Below are 26601 nucleotides of genomic sequence, written 5' to 3'. Positions count from 1 at the left end.
TTGAAGTTACCAATATCAACCTTGTAACAGTTACGGTCTTTGACAACACAAACAGCTAATCTAGGAGCTCATTTAATTGCAGGTACACACACACACACACATATATATATAACAATAATAATATTGGCGTCCACTCATTAAGCTTGATTACTAACCAACTTACAAATTAACAGTCAACAGCGAAAGACGTAAAGATTAACTCATCATTCAATCAGAGAGAAACCTATCTTCAGCATATATGCTGTGCCTCTGTATATTCTCTTTTGAGACAATTTACATAGCCGGCATGCATCCGCAGCCTGCAACTAATATTAGTGTCCGCGTGTGTGTGTGCATGTATATGCATGGTTAATTATCTAGGTGTATATAATAAATTAAAATATTATCTGCGCAGGTTGAGGTTGAGACGGCTAAAAAATATATACAATGTATATAAATAAAGAAAAATATAGGGTAATTTTGAAAGTATTAAAATCAGTAAATAAAAATATTATTCCACTTAATATCATGTTTTAAATTTAATCGTGAATTGAAGTTAGCGTGTGGAATGGAGAAACCCACAGAAAAGGAATCCCCAATTGTAGGTGGTCTCTTCTTTAGACATTCAAAGTTGGAACTACGAACACCATACCCAAATAAAAGATTAAGAGAAAGAAAAAAAAAAAAAGAGGTTTTAGCATCAGATGCTGATTACGAATTCGTATCATACTCGAATTCCAATCAACTTTGCATGTGTGTACATACATATATATACATTGCGTATAGCCTGTGACGTAATGCATACACGTATATATATGCCAATAGAATCTTAAAGTTGATAGAGAAGAAAATTCAACATACGTAATACTTTGAAGCAAATCTTGATCTTCTTGTTCTTAGTTTTGGTTTTGTTCTGTAGAAGCCACAAACGTGTTTGATTTCTTTTCTTCACCACATACTACGTTTGCTTTTTCTTTGAGTATTTAACACAAACTTCTGGGCTGGCCGGTGACACTTGCTTGCAAATTAATAATCTTGTTTCATGTTCATTAACTTGTAAAAATATTAAAATATATATATATATATCAACTTATTTATATTGTGATATGCGATAGTTACCAATGTCTAAAACATAAGCATGATTATAAAATTTTACATAAACATTAAAATCACACTGTTAGTAACTTAATAATGAAATTATTGATCTCCAAATAAAGTAAATAATTTGGAAATGAAAATTATTAATCCCCACTTAATAATGAAATTTTACAAAAAATGATCAAATATTATTGTTGTGAGATTCTACTGTGTGTGTTGTTGTTGCTTCCTCGGAAAGAAAGCTAGCCAGCCTTCTGAGGACCCAAATGCAATTTAATCCAACTCTAAGAACCTTGTCTATATAAACGTGTGCCTCCTCCCACATATGACCAAGCTAACCATTCTAGTTACAATCACTAGATTACCCAGAATCCCAGCAAGAACACTCAATAGAAAATTAAAAAGAAAAAAAAAATATATATATATATATATACATATATGGCGGTGGCTAATTCTGGTGGCCGGTGGAAAGAGATGAGGAGCTTGGGAGTCCAAGTGATTACTGGGCGGTGGTTCATGGTCTTTGCTTCACTGTTGATCATGGCAGTTTCTGGTGCCACCTACATGTTTGGTCTCTACTCAAATGACATCAAAACCTCACTGGGTTATGACCAAACCACTCTCAACCTCTTAAGTTTCTTCAAGGACCTGGGCGCCAATGTAGGCGTCCTGTCAGGTCTCATCAATGAAGTCACACCGCCATGGGTCGTCCTCTCCATCGGGGCACTCATGAACTTCTCTGGCTATATCCTCATCTGGCTCGCCGTCACCCGCCGCATTCCCCAGCCAAAGGTATGGCAAATGTGTATTTATATATGTGTAGGGGCAAATTCACAGTCTTTTGCCAATACTGGAGCTCTTGTCACTTGTGTCAACAACTTCCCGGAGAACAGAGGAAGCGTTTTGGGATTGTTAAAGGGGTTTGTTGGGTTAAGCGGCGCAATCATAACACAATTATACCATGCTTTCTACGGAGATGACGACTCTGAAGCTCTTATCTTGTTCATTGCTTGGCTTCCTTCCGCTGTTTCTTTTATTTTCCTTCCGACTATTCGGATTATAAAGGGCGTTCGCCAGCCTCATCACTATGAACTCAAGGTTTTCTACAAAATCCTCTATGTTTCTCTTGGTCTTGCTGGATTTCTCATGGCTGTAATCATCCTACAAAACAGCTTCACTTTCACCAGAATTGCCTACATAGGGAGCGCTTCGCTTGTTATTGTGCTACTCCTTTTACCTCTAGCTGTAGTGACAAAAGAAGAATTCAACATCCGGGAAGGCAAGAGACATTCCTTGACCTTGCGTGACCTTCCTAGGCTCATGGTAGTCACAAGAGAGCCGTCTGCTCTTGAGATAGCACCACAAGAAACATCCCTCCGGGTCGAGATATCGGATTTACCACCTGCCGCCTCAGCTCCGTCGAGTTCAGAGAATAAGCAAGTGTCGTGCACGGACAACATTTTCAAGCCACCAAACAGAGGCGACGACCACACGATTTTGCAAGCAGTCTTTAGCGTTGACATGTTAATTCTCTTTGTAGCTACAGCCTGCGGCGCTGGTGGCACGTTGACGGCAATCGACAACCTGGGTCAGATTGGCAACGCCTTAGGCTACCACAAGAGAAGCATCACCACCTTTATCTCGCTGGTGAGCATATGGAACTACCTCGGCCGAGTAGTTTCTGGTTTTGTCTCTGAAATGTTGCTGACCAAGTACAAGATCCCTCGTCCTCTGCTTTTCACTTTCGTCCTTCTTTTCTCTTGCGTCGGTCATCTTCTCATCGCTTTCGCCGCACCGAATTCTCTCTACTTGGCGTCGGTTATCATCGGGTTCTGCTTCGGAGCCCAATGGCCGTTGGTCTTTGCAATCATATCGGAGATATTCGGACTCAAGTACTACTCCACCCTCTACAACATGGGAGGTGTGGCCAGCCCAGTTGGGTCATACGTACTGAACGTGATGGTGGCTGGTCGTTTGTACGACAGAGAAGCGTTGAAGCAGAGGAGGGGTTTGGGTGTAGTTGGAAAAGGAGACGGGAAGGAAATGAGCTGCAGAGGCGTTGAGTGTTACAGGATGGCTTTTATGATCATCACGGGGGCGACATTGATTGGGTGCGTTGTTTCTTCAATTCTGGTAGTGAGAAGCAGAGAATTTTACAAAGGCGATATATACAGAAAATTCAGACGAGAGGGAAAAGCAGAAGAGATGAGTACAGGGGGTGGTTAATGGAAGAAGCAGTGAGGTGGAGTTGAAAGTTGGGCCGAAGCTGCCGGTTCCACCATGACATGTCATCGAGTAAGCGAACAAATTCAGTGGATTGGATCCAACTCCCACCAAAGGGAGTGCGGTGGTGTCAGGCCCAACCCATTGGAGACGACGAATCAGTTGTTATCTATTTGTTTGTAACATTTGAGATGAGGAGGGTTGTAGGTTACAGAGGAAGTGTTGACAAAAAAACAAAAAAAAAAAAAAAGTGAAATGGAGGGAAGAAGGGAAGTACGAAAAGTCAAAGATTATTATTATTATTATTATTATTTTATTTTCCTTCCTATCAATTCCTTATTTATATAAATCAATCATATTTTTATTTTAATACCTTGCTGTCCTCACATATATATATATATTTTTTTTCAAAAAAAAAAAAAAAAATCAAATGACTTTCAGAAATCTCTGACTTTTCCCATTTGGATTAGCCTAACTTTAATTATTTAAACAATGGGAGTAAATTTATTATTAAAAGTTGGATTACATTTATATTATCAAGTCCGTATATAATCATGATTTAACTACTAAAATAAAGACAATGAGACTTGGTATATTCTGATAAATTTAAGGTAATTATTATCTGATTAGTTTATAAGATTTTTATTTGTAATTAAGTTTTAAAATTAGAAATAGAAATTTACCAGGTGGAATTTGTTAATTAATGATTGGAAGCTACCAACCATTATCTATATTTATTCTCCCACCAAAAAATAAAAAAATCATCAAATATAAATTATTCAAACATTAATTTAATTAATCAGTTTTAAGTGAATTTTATTTTTATTTTATTTTTTTAATTATCCGTTTTAAGCTTTTCTTCTTTCCTTAATTATCCTAACTCTTTTGCACCTCACTCTCTCTTTTTACAATCCTCCTCTCTCTCCTAGGTTCTGTCGCTCAGTGGATTTGATCGCCGGAAACCGTATTCCGGTGATCTACTTCTACTGTCTCCTCCTTCCCATCTATCTTAACTTTCCAATTTCGATCAATTTCTCGATCCCCCGCCAAATTTCATTTCCTCTGCGATAATATTTTTAAAAACCAAACGACGACCAGAAAGTTACATTAAACTTTTGATCCAATTTTAGGGTTACTGTCCGTGCATGCGGATCCATCGAAGCTCCCCATTACACCCACCCCGGCTCATCCTTCCCTCATCCTTATAGTTCATTTCCGACCAAAACCTAGGGGTTACTGTAGGAGGATCCATCGGGATAAATTTCGCTTCCCTTTTGGTCTCTCGATGTTAAAGAAGATCATAAGGGGAGGGCACCGCAAGCCCTCGAAATCGGATGCTAACGACCCCTCTCTTTACGGCTTCGGTCCGCCGGGGAGCCGTAATGCCGGGTCGGGACTTGGTTCTAATCTAGTGGTCAACCATTCCTCTCGTGCAGCCCCTGCTCCAAATTCTGCCGCCACCGGGGCGGTTGCGACCCCACCGCCTCCGCCCATGGGCTCCATGGAGCCTCTTCCTTTATTCCGTGACGTGCCCGTGTCAGAGAGGCAAAATCTGTTCTTGCGGAAGCTGCAGATTTGTTGCTTTCAGTTGGATTTCTCTGATACGTTGAAGAATGTTCGCGAGAAGGAGATTAAGAGGCAGACCCTCTTGGAACTTGTGGATTTTATCCAATCCGGGTCGGGTAAGATCACCGAGACTTGCCAAGAGGAGATGATAAAGATGGTTTCGGCTAACATCTTTCGTTGTCTGCCACCGGCATCCCATGAGAACACGGGCCAGGAAGCCACAGATCCAGAGGAGGAAGAGACGTATTTGGAGCCCTCTTGGCCGCATTTGCAGCTCGTCTACGAGCTTCTCTTGAGATATGTGGTGTCGTCCGATACCGACACAAAGGTCGCCAAGAGGTATATTGATCATTCCTTCGTGTTGAAACTTCTTGACTTGTTTGATTCAGAAGAACAGAGAGAAAGGGAGTACTTGAAGACAATTCTTCACAGGATTTATGGGAAGTTCATGGTGCACCGGCCGTTTATTAGAAAGGCAATTAACAACATCTTTTATCGGTTTATATACGAGACAGAGAGGCACAGTGGGATCGGAGAGCTGTTGGAGATTCTGGGGAGTATTATAAATGGGTTTGCCTTGCCAATGAAAGAGGAGCACAAGTTATTTCTTGTCCGGGCATTGATACCACTGCATAAACCCAAACCCGTTGCTTTGTATCATCAGCAACTGTCTTACTGCATCGTTCAGTTTGTTGAGAAGGATTACAAGCTTGCTGATACTGTGATTAGGGGATTGTTGAAATATTGGCCTGTTACCAACTGTCAGAAGGAAGTTCTCTTTCTTGGAGAACTTGAAGAGGTGCTAGAGACAACACAGTCTGCAGAATTCCAGCGCTGCATGGTTCCTCTCTTCAGACAGATAGCCCGCTGCCTTAATAGCTCTCATTTTCAGGTTTGGGACTGAATATTTTTCCATATTATTTTGATTACATGGTAAAAGACCCAAGTTCGTTGGATAAATAAGGAATTATGGAGTTTTTGCAATAATTGGTTGATCACCATTTTGCACCTTTTAATTTGCGGAACATGGAACTTTACTGTAAATGGCTGATGATTAGTTTGTATTATATTTTTTGAGTTTCAATGGCGGTTGATGATTCCTACCTTAAATTAATCTATCTGTGCAATGGTACTTTGTCCGATCATGTAATCCAGATGTGCTTCTTGCTTCTTTGCTTTATCTGGACTTTGATTTTTCTATAATGTTTCATTGTGATTGCACCTCTGTTGACAGATAAATTTTTACCGTATGAAGAAGTTAAGTAACACATTATACTGTAATTGGCGGCTGTTGTAAATAAATTCATAGCAAACTAATAGCCCATGCTTATTTTTATTTTATCTGTTTTCAAAGTAGTACTCTTTTCCGCAATCTGAGATTTAGGTCTTCCAACGTACTGTTTTGTTTTTGCTATCCCAGTCCAGCTATGCAAGTGACATAGAGTTGTTGACTCTCCTTTTATTTTGGCATTAGTTATGATTTTTCGCATGATGCTCACTAAAACACTCTTCTGTCAGACGGAAAAGAATAAAAATATTAACTGAGGAAAATATCTTGTTTAACACTTGAGGGCTGCGTCTTTTGCACATCGGTACGTGTATTTTTTGTTGCCATCATCATCTTCTATAAAAATGTGTCAGTAGTTCTTCATTACTAGTCATAGAGTCGCCAAGGGAATATTGCTTGGACCATTCTTTTTTTCCTCTTGTATTCTGTCCACTTGATATCTACTATTAAATTTCTATAAAAAAATTAACCAGGCCTAATTTTCCCTGAAGTTGATGATTCTTAATGTTCAATTGCTTATACTGACTTTAGGCAAAGTGAATTGTTAAGTGGTTTGTGGGGTTGATATGATCGTTAAAAATTGGAATCCGGACATAGTAGGTAAATCTGTTTTTGAGATGGCAAGATTTGATGTTTGGTGCACATGCCAGCAAGACAACTATGTGAATGTGGCTATATGAATAAGGCACTGTGATTTGTTAATGTGTTAGAACCTATTATATGCCCCTTGACATGATTTCTTGTAGATGAACCATTGTTTGAGAATTCAGTGGCTTGCTTAGTTTGGCATTAGGCAGGATGGTTAGACATAACATTTGATAAACTAAACTCTGAGCAACTAATATTGCAAGAACTTTCGTGGTCAGTTGTTGTTTGGAATTTTCACAATCCAAAGTGATACATCTTCTGTTTGTTCAAATATATTGGACTTGAATTGGCTTAAAGATTTTGTCGAGGTTCAGTTTGGACTTGAGTTCGCTTCGTCTATAGAGAGACAAAATTAGGACTTGGTGTGATGAAAGCTTGGTAAAAAGCAGAGCTTTATCAAAACTCAAGCTTGAAGGAGCTTGAAAGAGAGACGTAATCAAGCTCAATTATGCTCATTAAGGTGCACATTTAGACTTCTCTTTTAAATAACTAAAAAATTAAAGTATATAAATAATATATATATTTATATCTTTAAATTATATATAAATATTTAGCATAATTAACTTAAGATATCAGTCTATTCTAAAAATGTTATATAAATATATGATAAAAGAATGTCTGTGAACTTTGATCTGAACAATTTTATGCTTGAATTCGGCTTGTTAGCTAAATAAACATTTTTCAGGCTTCTTTGGCTTGACTTTGATTTTGACTGAGGTTACTATTTGAGCCTGAACGGTCTGATATTGGGCATGGCTGCCACCTATATGGTGCTGGCTATATTCCATGGAGAAAATATTAATAATTTTCTTTTTATATCTAAATCTTTGAGTTGTTAGGAATCAAAGTTTAGTTCAATTGGTTAGATTTTTCTTTCTTGGTGACCCTAAGGGTTTGTAGATTTTTACCAATTGATCTCAGGTCACTTGATGGAGATTTAATATTGTGCATTATCTGCATTCTAGAATTGGTGGATGGATTTTTCTTTCAAGAAAAAAAAGAAAAGAAAAGAATTGGTGGATGGATGAAGCCAGCAGGATACAAGTCCCATTTGTCAATTTCTAAATTTATTCAAAGGCTTTCCTTAGGTTATTTTTAACTTTGTATTGCAGGTTTCAGAGCGAGCCCTCTTTTTGTGGAATAATGAACACATAGTGAGCTTAATCGCCCAGAACAGGTCTGTCATATTGCCACTCATTTTCGAGGCATTAGAGAGGAATATTCAGAGTCATTGGAACCAGGCAGTTCATGGACTCACTCTCAATGTTAGAAAAATGTTTTTGGAAATGGACACTGAGCTTTTTGATGAGTGTCAGAGGGAGTTTGCAGAGAAAGAGGCCAGGGCCAAGGAGGTGGAAGAACAGAGAGAATTGACATGGAAGAAACTTGCAGATGTAGCAGCAAGGAAAGGAGGAGAGGACATGGTCACTGTCTAATTTGATTACTCAGGGTTGGATCATCCATGACAAACAGTCAGATAGATGGGGGTTGACAGGACGTAATCCTTCCCATTTTGGTGGTATTCTTTCTTTTTATTTTGTTTTTTTTTTTTTTCCAACTTATTCTTCTCTCCTTTTATTTTTTTGATCTCAAATTCCATCATTATTGGAGATAGCAGAAAGCGCAAGATAAATGTAATTTAATTTGTATGGAATTTGTTAGTAATATGCTGCAGATTAAGAATGATTTGTGAAAAATGTCTTTGTATTTCTTTCGTCTTTAGGGGTTATTATCCATACAGGGAAGTCCGAAGTTTCATTAGTTTTGAATATCTCAAAAAACTGGACCTTTTTACCAGATGCAAGGAATGTTATTGAGGAAGGCAGGCTTTGCTGTGTTGCTGCAAAAGGTGGTAGGTATGGGCGGAGGCTTAAGAATGGTTGTGTGAGAAAAAAAGTGTTCTAATAAAAGCATTGCCCGTAGTTATTGAGATTGAAGTATATGTGGAATCATTGATGCTGTTTCAGAGACCCGTCAATCTAATGCTGAAGAATGTTCAAGGAGATGAAGTTTGCTTATAACTCAAAGCTTTTGGCTTCTTAATATTTGTAAATATTCAACTTCAGTGTCTTGAAATAACTGGTGCTTTTGTTATTTTTATAATCATGGGGCGAGCTGTTGAAAGATGTGTTTTTTTGTTTCAAAAAGTAAGAGAAGTTGGATTATGTTATTTTTTTTAGTATAGGGAAAGCCTGGCATTGATTTGCTTTTTCAAGAGAGTTAAATTTTATTAAGAACTTTCAGATGAATTGGTAGTTGTCGAGAAACTTGTTTGTTTTTATTAAAATTATTTAACATCATTCAATACCTAAAATGAATTATTTCAGACAATGAAAACGAAAATTCATCCAAAGCGACATAAAGGGAATTTTCTATTTCTTCTTTTCAAAAACAAACTAATAAAGAGGGAAGCGGAGAGAAAAACATCGACAGAAGATTTTGGATTTGGTGAGCCTGTGGATTTTCCCGACTTCCTGTTGTTGGCTCTGGTAGGATTAGGATTTGGTAATAAATATATGGCATCCACAATTTAAAAGCGAATTCCGAACCCCATACTCCAAGACAAACCCTATCCACAACACCAATCTCCTTCTCTGCTCTACCGAAACTTCGCTTCTCTTCGTTACCCCCTGCTACCTAGACGAAGAAGAAGAATCAGAGCAAAAATGTCGAGAAAAGGAGGGGCGATACTCGCCAAGGATGCCCCGTGGAGGGTTTCAGCAGAGAAGCCCATCCCTAAAATCCATCACTCCCCTCTTCTTCGTCTTCCCCAATCTCCTCATACCAATTACGCCCTCTCCATCATGAAGGTTGCTTCTCTCTCTCTTCGCATGCATGCAGATGTGTCAATGTAGAAATTGGTCTCTTGTTTATTTTTTTTAATTGAATTTGATGTTTTCATGTGGTTTTTGGCAGCTCCCAGACCCCATTGGTAGTGGCTTAGCAACGGAAGCCATCGTGGAAGCTGCAGGCCCGGAATGCATCGTTCCTGGCCAGATAACGCCTGTTCAATTACTGGGTGTCAAGGTGCTTTTTCGACACAGTTATCTCCTAATTTTTCTTCTGATGATTTGGAGGTTTTTTTCTTGTCTGTTCACCGAGCATGTGGGTTGTAGTTCATTAAATAATTGGCTAAATCATGAATGAGTTTCCCTACTTGCATTAGTTGTTCCCCTTGACTGGGCCAGTTTTCATGCGTTGGCACTTGGATCTTATTTTCTTGGTCTAACAATCCACAAGTACACAAGTTTAATTCACATGTGAATTTCTTTTTCTTTTTCCAGGAACTGAATTACTAAACTTTATACATATTAGTGTTACTAAACTTTATGAATCGCATTTTTCTCCGATAATGGCGACTATTCATCTTTCTCTAACTGGCTGAGCTCTTAAATAATCCAGAAATATTTTCAAAAAACCAAAAATCTATAGATATTGTCAACATCGTATTATACATTCAAAATGTGGCACGCCATGTCTCAATTATACTGACTGACATTAGCTTCTTAATTTATGAAACTAAGATCTCTGCCAGGCCCCACTATAAGGCTAGACTAAAGAAATAATGAGGTTTTGATTCCTGTGGCAGACACAGCATGACCTTCTTTGGGGTGGTTCGTCCCACATTAGTTGCTTTGCTTTAGATAGTTTCACTATCACTTTAGTTTACTGGGTTCTAATTTAAACCCTTTTCTTAATGACAATCTGTCAAGTCTATGGTAGAAAAACTATTTCTTCCTCTGTTCAGAGATTAACATTCTGATCAATCCAGTACCTGTCAAATGAGTGGAATTCAGAATGTTTAGAACATGTCTCTTGGATAAGCTTTGGCAAAACATGATAATCTCGTACTTCAGCATCATTGAAATAATTTGAAGATTTTCTCTGAATAGAAAGGTTGGCAAACATTGTGGTGGCACCAACTATTTTAGCCTATTTTAAGAAAGGAAGCATCTTTGATGATTCTTTCTTTCTCGTGACTTAACATTTTGAAGGTTGATATTTCACTAGTATCTGTTAGTTTTAGCTGCATTAAACAAGACTCTCTTTACTCTAGTCATTTTTTCTTGTGTTTAAATTTTTGTTCTTAATGTCCTGTTGGTTTGTTGAGGTAAGCACAGTAAGATTGTTACTTGATTCTTTCATTTGCTTGGTTTTAAAAGAACTGGTTATCTGGAATCCTTTTAGAATTCAATTTACCCAATCAAGTTTATTATTTTTCTCATTTCCACTGCAAACATGAGCTCTTTTTTTGGTGGAAAAAAGACTTCAATTTTTTCTGATGTCTGTTCAAATGTTCCTAAGAATTAGTATTTACAAGTCTGTACAAGAATATGTCAATAACAATAAATCCTCTACTTTTATTTAAGGCTAGTTTCGGGTCCAAACTCTTGAATGCTTCTAGCATTTTTTCTCTGTATCCTCCTTAAAGCTTCTACATATGTGGGCAGGTGTGGCCTATCGAAGTTGATCTTAAATTCTTGGAACCAGTTGGAAAGCAAATGAAGTCACTTGGGAAGGTAAATCAAATTACTGTTAGAAGAAAATTTATGCAGTTGAATCTATTAACATGCTCTCATCTAAAGCCTGTTGAAGCTTTTTAAAATTCTTTTTTTGAATTCTTTTATTAGCATAAATGACATTCAAGTTCAAGAAGCGGCAAGATTATGCCCATTAGTACATTTCTCAAGTTTTTTGCAGTAGAAAGTGAGATGTAATATGGCTCTATGTTTTACCTATTGAATTGATCTTTTTATTTTTTTTTGGGTTTTGGGGGGAGGGGGGTTGCAAGAGGTAAGATATTCTAATCTCTTGTCTGTTGCCATTTGAAGATGGTTCATCTTTGTATGAAAGCATTATTAAAACCCCTGATTCATCTTCATTGTTTTTAAGAGTCTATGCTAATCGGAAATGCTATAGAAACAGAGCAGTTTCATGCTGAAGGGATTCCTTTTGGCTTTACCTACTTTTCTATCCTTTCCTTTAAGCGCATTTAGAGCACTAAAATACTTGTTATGGATTATGGCCTGTAAATAAATGACATTTTGCCAAGGGAAATGTCGTAGGTTATTGACTGAGTGGTCTTATATCTGAGAATTTCCGTGAAGTGTGTTATTGTATGTTTTTTCATTGAATGTAAACCATTCAATTATCCATTTATTGTGATTCGTGATGGTTTGATATCGTTGGTTGTTTCTTTTGTTTGTGCAAATGCAGTTCATGGATGGTGCTGTCAACCTCATGAATAATTCCTTCATAGATCGGTAGTGGCTCCAGATTTTGTGGCACATTAAGTGTATGCTTGGGAATTGCCATGGCCACTAGAGGAGAGCGAAAGCATAGCAATGCACGGTAACTGTAGATAAAAGGTGCTTTTTCTCCCGAGGTCAATCTCAGAAGAAGCAATGAGTTTTGTTTTGGAACTTGACATAAAAAGATACCTTTGTTATGCTCCTTTGGCTATGTAAGTTGTGTTATACACATTTCCCTTGTTAAGTATAAGTACAGTGACCTGTTATTTACTTAAATAGTAGCAAAACTTGCTTATTTTATTGATTTACATGTATCACATATATTCTTGTAAATGAGAACATGTTAGATTATTGGAAAAGAAGCCACCTTGGTGAAAAATGTTGTTTGTGCTAGTTTTGAAGCGGAGTCGTTGTGTATCAGTTTTCTCTGTTTTAACCACCAATCCAAGTCTATTCCTTACAAGTTTTTAGACTATTTTCTAGCCTATTTATATGATTGACTCAAATTCAAAATCATGGCTTGGTGGAAATTCAAGCAAGTGTGGAACTTAGATCTGTTTACAATTGAGCTTCTACGTGTCTGAAATTGAACTCGAGTTCAGTGAGACATACTATATGTCAAATTTGGATTGAATTGTCCTGAGTCTACTAACATATAATTACAGTCCAGTTTAAATCGAAAGAAGGGTTGAGTTCAAATTCAACAGTATTCAATTAGACTCACTGAATCTCATGAAAGATCAGTGTAAGTTTGATCTCATTTCTGAGTGAAAGGTAACCATCTTTCTTCCATAACCTGTACAAGCATTTATTTGTTATAGTATTCTTTAAGACTGTGTTTGGTTTATGAAGTTGCTAATTCTTTTTTTCTTTTTCTTTTTGTTCTTGGTCTTTAGCATAATATGGATAATGAAAGTATAATTTGTGTGTTACAGAGTTCGAGTTTCCACCTTACTTTAAATTCTTTTGGTTGGAATTCGACATATACACATCCTTCTCGAAAGGCAAAAATTGGCTTTCAAGTCAAGAAACTTGAGTTCAAACACAATAAATTATGTGATCGGAGCGAACTTGTGACAATATTAATATAATTTTAATCATCTTTCTTCAATTTGCACTCATCAAGTGGATATTTTGAACTAAAAAACACAAACAAAAACCAGATGCTATCTATCGACCATTTCAATCATTTGAAAACCATGGCACGTACAATGGGCGGATGTGGTGAATGGCAAATTTAACAATGACTCAGCTGCCGCTTAGTCAACAACTTTAACTCGAAAAGTTCCGAAATGTATATCGTTTCTCCTAATCAATCACTGAATAGTAATAACAACGATAAAGTATTAATACAATTAATCTTGATGCTTATTTACTAATGGCAGACAGTAACTGTACATATTTGTATATTTATAAACTTATACTAGTGATAGTCGTGGAGTCAGCCAAGTAGAACTTCCGCACATAGTGCCAAATAGGGATGATGCAAGAAAGATGATATAGAAGTCGAACCAAATCTTAATTAACCAAGATTAGAAAGATTGATGAAGGACCTAACTAGCAAAATTAATTAGCTTGATTTCATGTGTTAACCAATTGTGGACTTGCCACAAACTAGTGTTCTCCAGCTATGGTGCCATGTAAGGTTTTCTGGTCACCCTTTTTCTTTTATTAGTTTTCTTTCTGCATGCTTTTTGCCACCTTTTTAACTCTATATAAAAAAAACTTAAACGTCTTTCAAACTTCACTGCAACTGAAGAGATGGTTTGTCGAGCATCCATGAAAGAAGAAAAACCGCGTAGAGGGCCATGGCTGGAGGAGGAGGATGAGCGACTAACCACCTTTGTAAACCTTTTAGGTGAACGAAGATGGGATTCAATAGCGAGAGCATCAGGTAATTAATTAACTATTTTAATACCGATCAGGGAGATGAACATAATCCAAGACTCATTAATATTCCTTTTGTAAATAAGATTATTAGTAGTCCTTAATGTTTTATACTAATTACAGGTCTAAAGAGAAGCGGGAAGAGTTGCAGGTTGAGATGGCTGAACTATCTTCGTCCTAATCTTAAACATGGGGATATTAGTGAGGAAGAAGAGCAGATCATTATCCAGCTTCATCAGCAATGGGGAAATAAGTGAGGATCTCCTTCTTCTTAATCTGAATATCTTTTGTTTGAATAGTCTAGCATAAATGCTTCCTGTCCAGCATTAACAAAGTCTGCCCTTTTTTACAGTACATACACACAACACAAACAGATATATATGATCTGATAACCTCATTACCAAATCATCTTTTCCTTGGCCTTACTATTTTTTCCGAATGCTTATCCCATAGGTGGGCAAAAATTGCTCGAAGATTGCCGGGAAGAACAGACAATGAGATCAAGAATTACTGGAGAACTCATTTGAGAAAGAAATTACAAGTTGAAGAACAAGGTTGAGTACTAGTGAAATCATTCCGTTCTGCTTTTTATAGTTGATATATATCAGTTCAATGAATATTCTGCTAACAATGTACCTTAGTTATTCTTCAGTACACTTCCAGGCTGGAAGAAACAACGGCAAGCAAGAGTTCTTGTATGAAAGGGATGATGGTAGCATCTCAATATGTCAAAGTCAAGACTTGAGGCCAGCTGAGGATACTTGGGAATCCCAAAACATTAACTATCCTAACGATGGGATTGGAAACTATTCCTTTTCGAGTTCGCCATGCGAAACATGGATATCAGATTGGATATCGGAGCTGTCAAGTGATCAAAGCCTAGTAAAATATCATCAAGATTATAGCATTTACAGTCCAGGATGGATTTCTGAGGAGAGTAATATATGGGATTATTCAGGCCCTCTCTGGAACATGAACTGAGGTTATACACTTGATTTTGCTTCTTAAATGTTGTAAAAACAAAAAAAAAAATTCCATGTAAATGAAATACATCATTCCTCTAAATTCATAAAGCTACATTTATTGTTCTTACCAACTAATTAGCTTTTAATTAAAATTTTCCGGAGTATAAACTGCATGAAGTTAAAGATTAGTGTAGAAAGGGGAATGAATTGAGTAATCAATGATATGATGCCAAGAAAGAAACAGAAAAAAGATGAGTTCACTACCACTAGCTTTTACGGTAATGGGAAGTGATAGAATGGATAAGTTTATATATTAATATATATATATATATATAAAATATAAGTCTAAGCTTTTTCTCTAAGACAAAATCCTTGACCAATCTGCAAATTGTATATATCAACTACCTGACATTAATTCATACATTCAAGAAGCTAAAGATTCAATATTGAATTTCTTGAAAAATATTTATGCACTTCAAACTGAGGAAAAATGCTCCTGATCATCAAAGGATAAACCAGATGTACGAGTGTCTTTTGTGATCATCAATGGCAGTGCCCCAGACTCCATACGATTCTTTTTTTTTGGAAGTAATTTTTTTCTTTTCTGTAGAGGAACAGAAAGGAAATAAATGATCAACCTACTGTATTTTCTTTGAAATACTTTCCTAAAAAAGAAGTCCTTTATCACTTCAACTGCTTTTCCAAGTGATTTTTCATAAATATAACTTGTTTTACTTTGTTTCTCTTTTGGAAAACCCAAGAGTAGATTTGACCCAGAGATTTGCCGATTGCATTTAGCCGAATGCATTGAGCTTAATTAAGCTGGCTGGTTAATATAAGTTCGTAGTATAATTAGGATGAGTTAATCACTCTTAACCAACACCAATAAATCCAATAACCAATAATTGCAAAGGGCATTCTCATCGTGTCCCTGTTTCTTTCGCTTTTTTGTTTCTCATTTTCTTTTCTGGGAAAGAGGGGGTGTACCAAGTAACAGTTCCTTAGCTAGAAAAGCCATATAAGTATAATTATATAGGCTACATATGGTTCTAATGGGCCAGAGTAAGCAAAGTATATATAATCATACATATATAATATACATTCTTGAAAAAAGGTGTGAGGATAACTTAAACATATACACACACACATATATATATCCATTTAGCAACTACTAGATTATGGGATGGGGAAGTAGCATAAAACCTACTTGAAGTGAACATGCCTTTAGGGACGTTACACACATATATATATTTTCCTTTCTATGGCAAAAGGATGATCGTATCCCCTTCTCTCTTTTATATATATATATATATATATATGTTCTACTTGAAGAACAGCTTCGGTTAGTTTATTAAAAAAAAAAAAGGGGGGAAAAGATGGAAGATAAAATTTAGATAGCAAAACCTACCAAGAGTACATCAGCATTTCGCTATGTGTCAAGTCACTAATGATTATTTAGATAGTGTCTGTGTGTGTATGTATAGGTTAGCTTTAAGAACTGAATAGATATATATATATATATATATTATAGGGAAGAGAAAGCAGCATAGCATATCTATGGAATGTTAAAAAAAGAATGAAGTTGAAGTACATGATGGAGTATGTGCAGGTGTAGTTAATTGGAGTAGGAAACTAAAGAACAAGTTGTTTATAAGTGAGAAGGCAGATTACACAAGAGATTCTGTCTTACCAATTTTTCAAAAGATTATATCACCAATTAAATATCTTATCTTCGTTCATCTCCTCCCTCCTCTTTACATCATAATTCAACTTGCTAATACACACACCCATTACGTCTGTTCACAAAATATATATATATATATATATGTTTTTTTTATCATTTTTAAGTTGATTTTTATCTATAAATAATCCTTTATTTGAATTTTTTATTATAATAATTATTTTTTTTTTACAAAAAAAACAGATAGTGAAAATGTGATGGGTGCCTTTATGATTTTTTGGGCATAAATTTAAAATCAACTAATTATTTTCTAAGTTGGAAAAATCAGGTTTAAGATGCTTGGCTCCTCTTAAACTGAACGTTTGTATGAGGTCGAGAGAATGCCCAGCGGGCTGAATTTTGTGAATGGTGGGCCGGATTAACCCTAATAAATCTGCGTAGGGCTTTTCACAGTATTGACTCCATTACTTGGAATTTTTCAGATTAAGACTAAAGATTAATGGTGCAAACAAAAAGGGGAAAGAGAATTGTTGGGTGTGCAAAGTTGCAATAAAATCGGAAGTGGATTACAAGAATAAGATAAAGCATGCGAATGCGGATACGAGAAAAATGGGACTAGGGATTGAGGAGTGAGTGGAAGCGGCCATGTCATCGGTGTAGTCGTCGTCCGCCGGTAAGCCATGGTGTCCGTCGTTAGGTCCGGTGCTCCACATCCCAAGGTTGTTGCCCCTGCCTCCGACGCCAAGAACACCGGAGTGCATGATGAGGAGATCAATCAGGACGGCAGATTTGGGCTCCACACTGTAGGCTTTCTCGTACTTCACCTCAACACCCTGTCCCGATGCCACAAAGAACGCCCCGTTCACCATTATGTCTCCTTCGGATCTCCAGTTCCAATCTTTCCATTCTCCTTCTCCTGTCTCCACTCTCTTCGTCACCTGCACTCCACACCCACCATCATTTTTTCTTTTTTCTTTTTTCTTTTTCGTCAAAGTAACAATAATTAATAATTTTCAATAAACAGGAACACGGTTCCCTACGGTCAAGAAAATAAACCCCACTTTCAAAATACCTTAATTTTCGGTCATCATTACTTCTTACGCCCTACGCTCTAGGTCCCTTTTGAAGAAAAATGAAAGGAACAAAAAAAAAAAAAAACTAGTGAATAGTGGTAGTTAATACCTCCTTGGCATACGGATTAGAAGGAGCGGTATAGCGATTGCCCTGGCTATTAATGGTGGGGTTACCGCTTCCGCCGATGGCATACATCTCCCACTGAGTAAAATCATTGTTCACCACATGGATGTACCCAAGCCGGCACCTTGGCATCCTCTGCACCAGCTTCTCCCCAAAATGGTTGAAAGCGATTGTCACCTGCATCCCCGAGTCCGGTAGGTAGTCGTCGCTGTGACCCAGCAGCATCACCTCGTTGTGGTGCGAGAAGTAGTTGTTGGATATGGTGATCCCCGTCGACCCCATCACTGCGTCTATCAACCCGTCCTTGCATCTCGAAAGCGAGCAATGGTCTATCCAAATGTCCTTGGACCCGAATATCGATATCCCATCGCCGTCTGATTTCGTCCGCCACCCGTAATGCGATGGACTCGAACGCACGTTAGCATTCCCCGACTCCACGCAATGGTGAATGTGAATGTTGTGGATAATCACATTGGTTATATACTGCAACGTAATGCACCCACCACCCACAATGTGAACGTTAGCTCCCCGCCCATCCAGAGTCTTGTAGCTATTGAAAATCAGCTCTTGCTTCAGCCTGATGAGCATGTTACTGGGAAACACGATCCACAGAGGCTGAGGTTGTATCACTGCGTATCTCAGTGTCCCTGGCTTTGGGTTCACTGCATCGTCGTCTGATGAATCAGTCACGATGTAGTATTCTCCACCTTTGCCACCCATTGCGTACTGCCCGAAACCTATGGCGCAGTCTGCTAGTCTCTGGCGGTCGTTGGGCCAGTTTGGGTCGCATTTCCAGCAGTCGTCTATGGGGTTGCCGGTCAAGCACGACGACTGTTGGTCCTCTTGGGTGTATTGTAGCATTTGCCTTCTTGTCAGTGAAGCATTTACTCTCCTGCGTCAGTGGATAGCAAAAAGACAGATCCTTTAAGATACGGAAATTTAAATGTGCCCACCAACATGAAGGGCTAGTAATTTGTTGCACCGTTGTAGCCCAAAAACTGGGAATGAACTGAACTAAAATTGGAGAAAACTAAGAATTAAAAACATGAGCGAATGAAAGCATAAAAGTGAAGAAATGAAAATGAGAATGTTAAAAAGTAAAAAAGAAAAAAGCATTTGAAGAAATTAGATAAAGTAAAGGTTAAAGAAGAGAGCTTTGGAGCTCAAGAACCGAAAAATGCAGGATCTTGAACAACTTGTAGAGGCGAAAGAAATAAAAGAATACCTGTGAACATCTTGAACAACTTGTTCAGGATTAGGATGCGGAGTGGGAAGAGAGATATTGAAGATTGCTGAGGCAGTTTGAGAAAATGAGCAAAGAAGAGAGAAGAAGAAGACAATGCAGGTTGTCTGAAACATTGTAGGCGAACAAGGAGAGTAATTTGAGATGGATTTAGGTGGTAAGAAGTGAGTTAAAAGGTCGGAGGGAGTAGAGACAGAGACCAGAAGGAAGAAGAAAGATGAATGGGTGCCTCACTCCAGTGTCTCCTGATTCGTGACTTTATTTATTTATAATGATGGTAACATACTTTTTGGGATTTCGCTTATTATTAAAGGTTGAAAATAAGAGAAAACGTTGTGAAGGTGAATGGCCCGCTCTAAGACAAAAGTGGAAGAAACATTGGTCGTTATTAATGTACACGCATGACGAGCAGAGCAGTAGACACGAATATCCTTGTTGACCGTTTTGCCAATTTACCTTTTCCTGGCCTGCTCTTCCTCTGCTCTATTTCCCTTGCCCCCACTACCCAATACATATCTTTTCACTTCAATCCAGACATACATCAGAATAATATAATCTTTAGCATATAATGATGATCTTTACCAAAAGAATTAACAGATGATTCAGCATAATAAGAGTGCAGGGTTAATTTGCTACTCCTTCACATCGTAGGGTAATGACCTTACCCAGTTCATATTGCCATCAAATCTTTACCGGGCATCCTTCTTATTTCTTACAAATGTCTTTTGCAGTGACGAACGGTGAGCCTAGAATTGAGAGATTGGAAAAAACAAAAACAAAAAAAGAATACCACAATGCGTTATTATAGTCCATTCCCATTGTTAAGTTCTTGTTTCCTATTCTGGGTTCTCTCTCCTCGCCTTTCTACTACTCCTTGACGATCAATTTTCGCAAAGCAGGCAGTTCTTTCATTTCAGAATGCCCAAATGTTTCAACATAAAAGCTGTGTTCATATTCCTTTCCTCTGCAACAGGTAAAGCAGAATATATATACAGTAACCCTGCCCTCTCTCCCTCCCCCCCCCCCCCCCCCCCAAAAAAAAGAAGAGGGAACTAAATTAACTAAAACTGGGACCCTCCCATCAATTAAAGCTTGATTAATAATGCATCCATCATCTACTGTGATAATTATTGCTTCTTTTTTTGTTTTATATAACACATACACCCAGTATATTAGGGATGCAAACTCTGAATGCGGTTCCCAAGCAGAAGCCACAGATATCTCAATTTTTCTTTGAACCTTTTAACTTGTGTCGTCGTCTCAAACGAATATATATATATTACTGAATATTTTAATCCAGCCCAAATACTAGCAGTTTAACTATTGAGCCCTGTGCCGTTCGCTCATACCAGGACCCAGGCATATAATTAAGAAAAGTGGGGCCCAGTCCAGGGTGACTTAGTTGCTCACGTGGACCCCACGACTGAAAATCCTTTTGACCCTTTTCATCCTTGCACTGGTAGCCAGCAAGAAATTATATTTGTTCATAATAAACACGTATAAATAGTATATATATATATATATTATTTTTCAATAATTTAATATCAAAATTATGTAATTAAAACGATATATTTGTTGAAACCCTAAATCAACGCCATAGAAATATTAATTGGTACGCTGTTACGTGAAGAGCTCATTTGATTCTGTCAATCGTGCATCCAGCGGGGTTGTCAAAAAGTTCAGAAAAAGATCAAAAATCCAAAAACTTATCCAAATAATGTTAATGGAAATTTTTTATTTTAGAACAAAAATATTTACAAGAGAGGCTGGCGTGCGCCCCGCCCGGAGGATAAAAAGAACCTCTCAAATATTTGCTTAAATCGCGCAAAACTTCGCACCGTATTTGATTTTAAAATCATTCTGTTACCAACCAACACTGCTCTGTTCAGTTTGTTGAGTTAATTTCGATTGAATTACGGAGTTTAATGTATCCCACACCTTCGTTTGAATGATTTTTGGACTCGTTTAGTTCGATATATGCACACGCAGAATACATTCGTTGTTTGAAAGTATGCGGCAGATGGCTCCCCTGCAAACAAATTAAAGAATTTGGAGTTGAATTTATTATAATTTTCTTATATCGTGATTGGAAAAAGTGTTAAAAATTTGGTCGCTCTGGTTAACGAGTAATTTTATTCTTTGATTTGGTTGGTATGCAAAAAAAAAAAACTCCGAAGTGCAGTGTATATGTTTTACGGCAGAATCAAAGTCAATTATATTCGATAGGATTATAAAAATGGCACTATGATATATATATATATATATAGATATAGATATATATGTTATAGTTCTTCACTTCCCCGTGTGGTCCAACCTTTTTTTCACCTTCCATGCTAATGGCCACTCTTAAGAATCATCTAACATTTTATTATTCTGAAGCGTAGCATTAATCGTACATTAAATTAAAATACAGTGATTTATTATATCGACACGTAAAAAATTTAAAATTAGAAGAATTTTTATTCAGTTTTATAAACAGTAGAGATCAACAACATATATATATTTATCACGACGTAACAAAATTAACTACGACAACCAATTTTTTGTTTTTATTGTTTTGGGTATATATATCTATATATATATATATATATCGGTCGATATACGTTTTGTTGAAGCCAAGAAACTGGTCGGGAATTGAATCTTCCAGTTTTCTTCATCAATCTGTTTACACAACCACAACCACGATCATATATAAAGGCGTTGTTGTGTGTCTGTGTCTTTGTTCGTGTGTGTGTGTGTGTGTGTATCTCCAATCTCCCGGGCGGGGCGCCGTCGTAATTAGTTGTGGTGGGTTTTGGTTGATTTAAAGATGAAGCATCCGACGTCGGTTACAGCTCTCCTACTCTTGGCTTTATGTATATTTTCATGGCTTCAGACATCAATCTCACAAGAAGTTGAAGTTGGAGAGGATGTTCCACTTGAAGTCGAAATGGAAGTTGGTAATAATTAATTAATTATAATTTGGTGTTATTCTTTATGATTTTGGGATGTGTACGTGTATGTATATATGTGTGTGTGTGTGAATGTGACGGATGCAGACGACGAGAGGGAGTTCGATTATATAAAAGGGAGCAACAAGGGACCGGAGTACTGGGGAGATCTGAAGGAGGAATGGGCAGCCTGCAAGAAAGGCGAAATGCAATCTCCCATTGATATGTCCAATGAGAGGGTCACCATTGTTCGTGAAGCACGCGACATCAGGAGGAAATACTTCCCTTCCCCTGCAATAATCAAGAACAGAGGCCATGATATCTCGGTATGTTTATTTTTCAACCAAAAATACTTCCTTCATCGTCAACTGCACGCTCTTCTTTCTTTTATCCAACCAAATTTCTGGGTGCTCACAAAACATTATATTTTCATGAAAACTACGCAGATTCAATGGCCTGATCTTAAAGCAGGAAGGATCAGGATAAACGGTACCAGATACCTTCTGCAACAAGGCCATTGGCACTCTCCTTCAGAGCACACCATCAACGGCAGGAGGTCCCGCATATATATTCTTCTCCTGTTTGACATCCCATTTTATTTTGTTTCGCGAATAATCACTGCCATTTGTTTATTTCAACTATTAGATTTGATTTGGAGCTACACATGGTTCACATAACCTCAGATCCTCAAGCCAAATATAAGATAGCTGTCATCACAGTCCTCTACAAGATCGGTCTTCCTGATCCCTTCTTGTCCAAGGTCAATCCAGAAATACTCCCCAACAAAATGATGTTCTCCGTATCTATCTTCTACCCAACTGTTTTCTTCATATTCAAATTCTAACAAACTCTCCTCCCAACTACTTTTGATTTTTAGCTGATCGGGAACATAACCACCATGAACGATCAACTCGAGGAGAAAACCATGGGGGTAATTGATCCAAATGAGATCAAGGCAAGAGGAAGAGAGTATTACAGATATATTGGTTCATTAACTGTCCCTCCTTGCTCTGAAGGTGTTATCTGGACAATCTACAAGAGAGTAAGCACTTGAACTATCTTTCGTGAAACATCTCTTTCTTTCTAAATTTCAACTTATTACTTTATTCTAAGTAATCTTGCTTAACTTTTAATTACTTTCAGTTAAGCACTGTTTCGAGAGATCAAGTAAAGGCATTGAGACTAGCTGTTCATGATGTAAGTAACAGTAAGACCTGACCTGTAGGGAAATTTTACGATGCCTGTGAAGCAACTTTCCAGAATTTAGAAGTAACTAATATGTGATATTTACAGTACGCAGAGGAGAATGCAAGACCAGTGCAGGCACTGAACGACCGAACCATCAAACTCTACAGTAAACATGACCCGCCAAAATAATGCAAGCTGATTTATTCAAAAATAATTTATCAAGTACATTGCTTCAATTTTTACCCCCCCCCCCCCTGAGATGGTTATCCACGTAATATGTAAAAAAGGGCAGGACTAGTACTAAATATGATGTCTTGTTGCTATGTATCTTTTTTTAGTGTGATTCATACTAATGAATGAATACCAATTTTCTTCTCCAACATAAAATTGCACAGTAATATAATCCTACTTTATTTTCAAGTGATTAAACCCTATAACCTGATAATTTAGATGGATGATCAGCCGGATCCTACTATTCTCTGTCCTTATAGATAGAGAAGTCCCCATGGATTACACAACCAGCAAGCCAACCGAAACAATATGCAAGGAACAGAGAAATTGATATTCTGCTCCTTCCCTCCAGCTACCTTTGACAGACATACGAAAAATACATAAAACATTACTGCAGAACCTTCAATTGAGAAGTCAGTCACCTAACCAAGTCCACAACCCTGGATGAGCATGTCGTAGGCCCTCCCCGTGTCTGCCTTGTGTTGTATGAATTGCATTTCAGGCACTTGTGTGCCAAGATATGAAAATTCACCTCTGTTGTTTCCCCACAGTCATTACAGAGAATCCAAACCTAGCAATCATAAGACTGAGTTGTGATATCTGAGAATAATAATAAGCATGTAGTTGTCCAACTTAAGTGATCATTCATTATGAGCCTTACCATCTTCTTTTCATACATTTGAGGCATTGGTGTTGAAGCAACCTAAATTTTTTTTTTTTTTAAAAAGAACATTTTAGTACCAACCACCGGTGAAAATTGAAGCTCTCATTTAAATATACATACCTCTTCATCTAGTTTTTTCCACACCCGGGACATATCACAGAATGATTTTGAACAAACAGGGCATGAATAACTGGAATCACCAGTAAAAGAAAGGAGCATTAAAATTAAAAAAAAAAAAGTATCCTTTTATAAAAACCAAAGCTTCTCAAGAAACTCACTGGAAATGCTGTTCCATCTCTTTTAAACATTCCAAATGTATAGTGTGTCCACATGGCAAGACAGTAATGTCCTTCGTCGTATCAAAAATAAACTATGCAAAGTGATTAGACACGTTAATAATTTGCAGAGCAGATAGATTTTTGCAACATTTTAGTTAACTTTTCACTCTGTCAAAGTTTACCTCAAAGCAAACAGGGCAATTATGGTGCATTGCTCTTTCCACACAATTGTGTGTATCCTTCAGCATTTTTGAGTAGCAACACCCTAAAAAATCTCTTTTTAGAATATATATTTTTCTAAAATCTCCAAGAAATGGATTTACAGAAGATCAATAAATCCAAATATGAATAACTTACCACATTTATTACAATGAAAAAAGTTCTCCTCCCCTCCAGTCCTGGAGTATCAAATAAAGCAGGCATTATATATGATTACAAAGATTGAGAAGATGTTGAGGAAGGTAAAGGAATATAGCCACAAAGAATCTAACCTGCAGATACCGCATTCATCACAATGATACTGGTTCTTTGAAACCTTAAACCCAGAATGATATGTTCATTTAGTATATGTTAGCAAATTCCACTAGCATTTCGAAAAGAAAAATGAACATAAAAAGCTTACATCATCGTCAAAGAATTTGCATTTAGAGCAAAAGTACTTCCCCATACAAACTCCACAGTTAATGCAGTGCTGCTGAACCTGAAGATAAAAAATCAAGATTGGAAACGTCAAAACTTCTTCAGCTTTAATTAGTTATAGCTGTTGATAGTTGCTGTTAAACATTTTCAAGAGACTTACATCTTGTTCTGTGTCACATGAACTACAGATTACCTGAAACATAAACATAGAGCGGAAACAAAACCTAATCAATGCTCAATTTAATACAACAATCACTCGAGAGAACTTCACACAAAAAAGAAGAAAAAGAAAGGGGTTGTCATGGCGAGAAACTAATTAAGTAACAACAACAACTGACCCTTTTTAAATCATGGCGAGGAATGTCATGACGATCAAGAGGATTGACATCCATAGAATTCTGTAGAGAATATTTCAGAGAGAAAAAGAGAGAGAGAGAGAGAGAGAGAGAGAGAGAGAGAGAAAGCTCCAAATAAGATACAACCAACAAATTCACAATTGATTAGGTAGACAAAAAGAAGAACTCGGTGGAAATGAAAATTCAAAAATTCAGAGACAAAAGATGAAACCTTGGATTCATTGTGGCAATGCCTGCAACTGAATATCTCACCACAGCAAGGTGCTCTGATTTTGCACCTCCTACGATAATGCGAGCACCTTCAAATTAGGGGGAAAAGAAAAACAATTACAAGACAGATTTCTATACCAACAAAATGTAGACGAAAACTTTTCATGCTGTTTTCAACTTAACTAATCTTTATACATACCCAAAATTCCCAGATCCGATTTCCATTTGAGAGTGATCGCCGTTGAATATTTTGGCCTTAAAACTGGTCTCCATTCTATTAAGTGTTTCTTCTCCTTTTCCAAAACAAAAGGAGAACAATCGTCTCTAAATATTACCTGAAAGAGACCAAGAGAGCAACTTAGTCCAGCTTGCTACCTCGAAAAAAAGAAAGAAAAAATAATAACCGAAAAAGTAGTCCCATTTCAGATTAAGAAATTTGAGAAATAAGAACTAGTATTTGAAAAATATATATATATATACCCAACAAAGCTAAGAAGAAAAAGACAACGGGCGGTTTTTCTCCCTGGCAAGGAGAGAAAGTTGATCAGAAAGAAGAAAAATAGAATAAAGAAGGAAGAGAGAAACAACACGTGAGGACGTCTGCACTATTCATAGACATTTACATCAGATTTCCATCAATACCCCCGATCGTTTACTAGGCGACACGGCTGCGTTCGCCGGCCGGTCTCCCCCAACTATTGCAATCATAGTTTATTATTTAGCAACAATTTGATAATGGCGAGGGAATTAGGGAAGTTTGCTCCGACATAAGAGAAGTAAACACAAACGACATCGTCTTACCCCAAAAAGCAAAAAAAGTAGAAGAGAAAATTATGCGTCCGTGCAAGAAACCGGATTTCCGCTTTCCGGGCTTCTACAGTGGAGGTTGGTATCGTCGGGAAAAGCACCTGACTGGCTGAGATTGAGGTTAGGGAAGCAACGAAAGCCTCCGAGTTTGAACAGTGACGAATCAATTATGTCTGGAAGATAACGACAAATTGAAATTACAATTAGCAGCATGATGTTAGCTGATATTTGTGTAGAAAGAAGCGGATGGAGGCGGCGGAAGGAGGGATAT

At 37.3% G+C, this 26601-nt stretch overlaps 7 protein-coding genes across 12 annotated transcripts; 5 read left to right on the top strand and 2 right to left on the bottom strand.

Moving 5' to 3' along the window:
• The first annotated feature begins 1267 nt into the window (after positions 1-1267).
• LOC110811269 (protein NUCLEAR FUSION DEFECTIVE 4-like) lies at positions 1268-3672 on the top strand. The gene has a single exon (XM_022037697.2). It carries the CDS (start codon positions 1516-1518, stop codon positions 3301-3303), a length of 1788 nt encoding a protein of 595 aa, XP_021893389.2. The 5' UTR covers positions 1268-1515; the 3' UTR covers positions 3304-3672.
• Positions 3673-4171: 499 nt separating this feature from the next.
• Positions 4172-8928, top strand: LOC110811215 (serine/threonine protein phosphatase 2A 57 kDa regulatory subunit B' beta isoform-like). Of its 3 annotated transcripts, none has more exons than XR_015814239.1 (3): positions 4172-5758; positions 7915-8321; positions 8601-8928. XR_015814239.1 is itself a non-coding variant. In XM_022037636.2 (2 exons), exons 1-2 carry the CDS (start codon positions 4586-4588, stop codon positions 8236-8238), a joined length of 1497 nt encoding a protein of 498 aa, XP_021893328.2. In that variant the 5' UTR covers positions 4172-4585; the 3' UTR covers positions 8239-8499. The 3 variants fall into 3 exon arrangements, 1 of the variants encoding a protein (XP_021893328.2); XR_015814238.1 differs by having other exon boundaries at positions 8526-8928; XM_022037636.2 differs by lacking the exon at positions 8601-8928 and having other exon boundaries at positions 7915-8499.
• Positions 8929-9130: 202 nt separating this feature from the next.
• Positions 9131-12358, top strand: LOC110811216 (uncharacterized). The gene is made up of 4 exons (XM_022037638.2): positions 9131-9612; positions 9719-9829; positions 11254-11322; positions 12020-12358. Exons 1-4 carry the CDS (start codon positions 9469-9471, stop codon positions 12068-12070), a joined length of 375 nt encoding a protein of 124 aa, XP_021893330.1. The 5' UTR covers positions 9131-9468; the 3' UTR covers positions 12071-12358.
• Positions 12359-12602: 244 nt separating this feature from the next.
• On the top strand, positions 12603-15031 carry MYB27 (myb domain protein 27). The gene is made up of 4 exons (XM_022037651.2): positions 12603-13948; positions 14065-14194; positions 14395-14495; positions 14594-15031. Exons 1-4 carry the CDS (start codon positions 13816-13818, stop codon positions 14920-14922), a joined length of 693 nt encoding a protein of 230 aa, XP_021893343.1. The 5' UTR covers positions 12603-13815; the 3' UTR covers positions 14923-15031.
• A 2083-nt stretch (positions 15032-17114) lies between these two features.
• LOC110811252 (Pectin lyase-like superfamily protein) lies at positions 17115-19374 on the bottom strand. The gene is made up of 3 exons (XM_022037675.2): positions 19010-19374; positions 17770-18676; positions 17115-17525 (listed from the first exon to the last, which is right to left on the bottom strand). Exons 1-3 carry the CDS (start codon positions 19141-19143, stop codon positions 17154-17156), a joined length of 1413 nt encoding a protein of 470 aa, XP_021893367.1. The 5' UTR covers positions 19144-19374; the 3' UTR covers positions 17115-17153.
• A 2243-nt stretch (positions 19375-21617) lies between these two features.
• On the top strand, positions 21618-23486 carry LOC110811253 (alpha carbonic anhydrase 7-like). The gene is made up of 7 exons (XM_022037676.2): positions 21618-21966; positions 22066-22283; positions 22404-22513; positions 22603-22717; positions 22835-22999; positions 23101-23154; positions 23251-23486. Exons 1-7 carry the CDS (start codon positions 21837-21839, stop codon positions 23332-23334), a joined length of 876 nt encoding a protein of 291 aa, XP_021893368.2. The 5' UTR covers positions 21618-21836; the 3' UTR covers positions 23335-23486.
• Positions 23487-23532: 46 nt separating this feature from the next.
• LOC110811254 (E3 ubiquitin-protein ligase RZFP34-like) lies at positions 23533-26514 on the bottom strand. 4 transcript variants are annotated; one of them, XM_088209022.1, is made up of 13 exons: positions 26325-26514; positions 25723-25858; positions 25525-25612; positions 25296-25355; positions 25118-25150; positions 24941-25018; positions 24810-24853; positions 24676-24716; positions 24501-24583; positions 24319-24389; positions 24161-24230; positions 24038-24079; positions 23533-23947 (listed from the first exon to the last, which is right to left on the bottom strand). In XM_088209022.1, exons 2-13 carry the CDS (start codon positions 25794-25796, stop codon positions 23795-23797), a joined length of 837 nt encoding a protein of 278 aa, XP_088065148.1. In that variant the 5' UTR covers positions 25797-25858; positions 26325-26514; the 3' UTR covers positions 23533-23794. The 4 variants fall into 4 exon arrangements, with proteins under 4 accessions (XP_088065148.1, XP_021893370.2, XP_021893372.2 ...); XM_022037678.2 differs by having other exon boundaries at positions 24319-24410; positions 26325-26511; XM_022037680.2 differs by having other exon boundaries at positions 24319-24410; positions 25525-25594; positions 26325-26509.
• Between the last annotated feature and the right edge of the window lie 87 nt (positions 26515-26601).

This window comes from Carica papaya, chromosome 8, assembly GCF_054855325.1.
Source record: "Carica papaya isolate Zhongbai chromosome 8, ASM5485532v1, whole genome shotgun sequence".
Lineage (NCBI taxonomy): Eukaryota > Viridiplantae > Streptophyta > Magnoliopsida > Brassicales > Caricaceae > Carica > Carica papaya.
The sequence above is the reverse complement of the archived record's forward strand: the minus strand, read 5'-3'. Positions and strand labels throughout refer to the sequence as shown.

Coding starts and splice junctions, on each gene's coding strand:
- LOC110811269 (XM_022037697.2), top strand. CDS start 1,516: ATGGCGGTGGCTAATTCTGGTGGCCGGTGGAAAGAGATGAGGAGCTTG.
- LOC110811215 (XM_022037636.2), top strand. CDS start 4,586: ATGTTAAAGAAGATCATAAGGGGAGGGCACCGCAAGCCCTCGAAATCG. Junction 5,759..7,914: donor TTAATAGCTCTCATTTTCAG/GTTTGGGACTGA, acceptor TTTGTATTGCAG/GTTTCAGAGCGAGCCCTCTT.
- LOC110811216 (XM_022037638.2), top strand. CDS start 9,469: ATGTCGAGAAAAGGAGGGGCGATACTCGCCAAGGATGCCCCGTGGAGG. Junction 9,613..9,718: donor ACGCCCTCTCCATCATGAAG/GTTGCTTCTCTC, acceptor GGTTTTTGGCAG/CTCCCAGACCCCATTGGTAG. Junction 9,830..11,253: donor TTCAATTACTGGGTGTCAAG/GTGCTTTTTCGA, acceptor ATATGTGGGCAG/GTGTGGCCTATCGAAGTTGA.
- MYB27 (XM_022037651.2), top strand. CDS start 13,816: ATGGTTTGTCGAGCATCCATGAAAGAAGAAAAACCGCGTAGAGGGCCA. Junction 13,949..14,064: donor TTCAATAGCGAGAGCATCAG/GTAATTAATTAA, acceptor TACTAATTACAG/GTCTAAAGAGAAGCGGGAAG. Junction 14,195..14,394: donor CATCAGCAATGGGGAAATAA/GTGAGGATCTCC, acceptor CTTATCCCATAG/GTGGGCAAAAATTGCTCGAA.
- LOC110811252 (XM_022037675.2), bottom strand. CDS start 19,143: ATGTTTCAGACAACCTGCATTGTCTTCTTCTTCTCTCTTCTTTGCTCA. Junction 18,677..19,009: donor GTTGTTCAAGATGTTCACAG/GTATTCTTTTAT, acceptor CCACTGACGCAG/GAGAGTAAATGCTTCACTGA. Junction 17,526..17,769: donor CTAATCCGTATGCCAAGGAG/GTATTAACTACC, acceptor TGTGGAGTGCAG/GTGACGAAGAGAGTGGAGAC.
- LOC110811253 (XM_022037676.2), top strand. CDS start 21,837: ATGAAGCATCCGACGTCGGTTACAGCTCTCCTACTCTTGGCTTTATGT. Junction 21,967..22,065: donor TGAAGTCGAAATGGAAGTTG/GTAATAATTAAT, acceptor TGACGGATGCAG/ACGACGAGAGGGAGTTCGAT. Junction 22,718..22,834: donor CTGATCCCTTCTTGTCCAAG/GTCAATCCAGAA, acceptor TTTGATTTTTAG/CTGATCGGGAACATAACCAC.
- LOC110811254 (XM_022037678.2), bottom strand. CDS start 25,796: ATGGAGACCAGTTTTAAGGCCAAAATATTCAACGGCGATCACTCTCAA. Junction 25,613..25,722: donor ATCGGATCTGGGAATTTTGG/GTATGTATAAAG, acceptor CCTAATTTGAAG/GTGCTCGCATTATCGTAGGA. Junction 24,584..24,675: donor TTTTCATTGTAATAAATGTG/GTAAGTTATTCA, acceptor GAGATTTTTTAG/GGTGTTGCTACTCAAAAATG.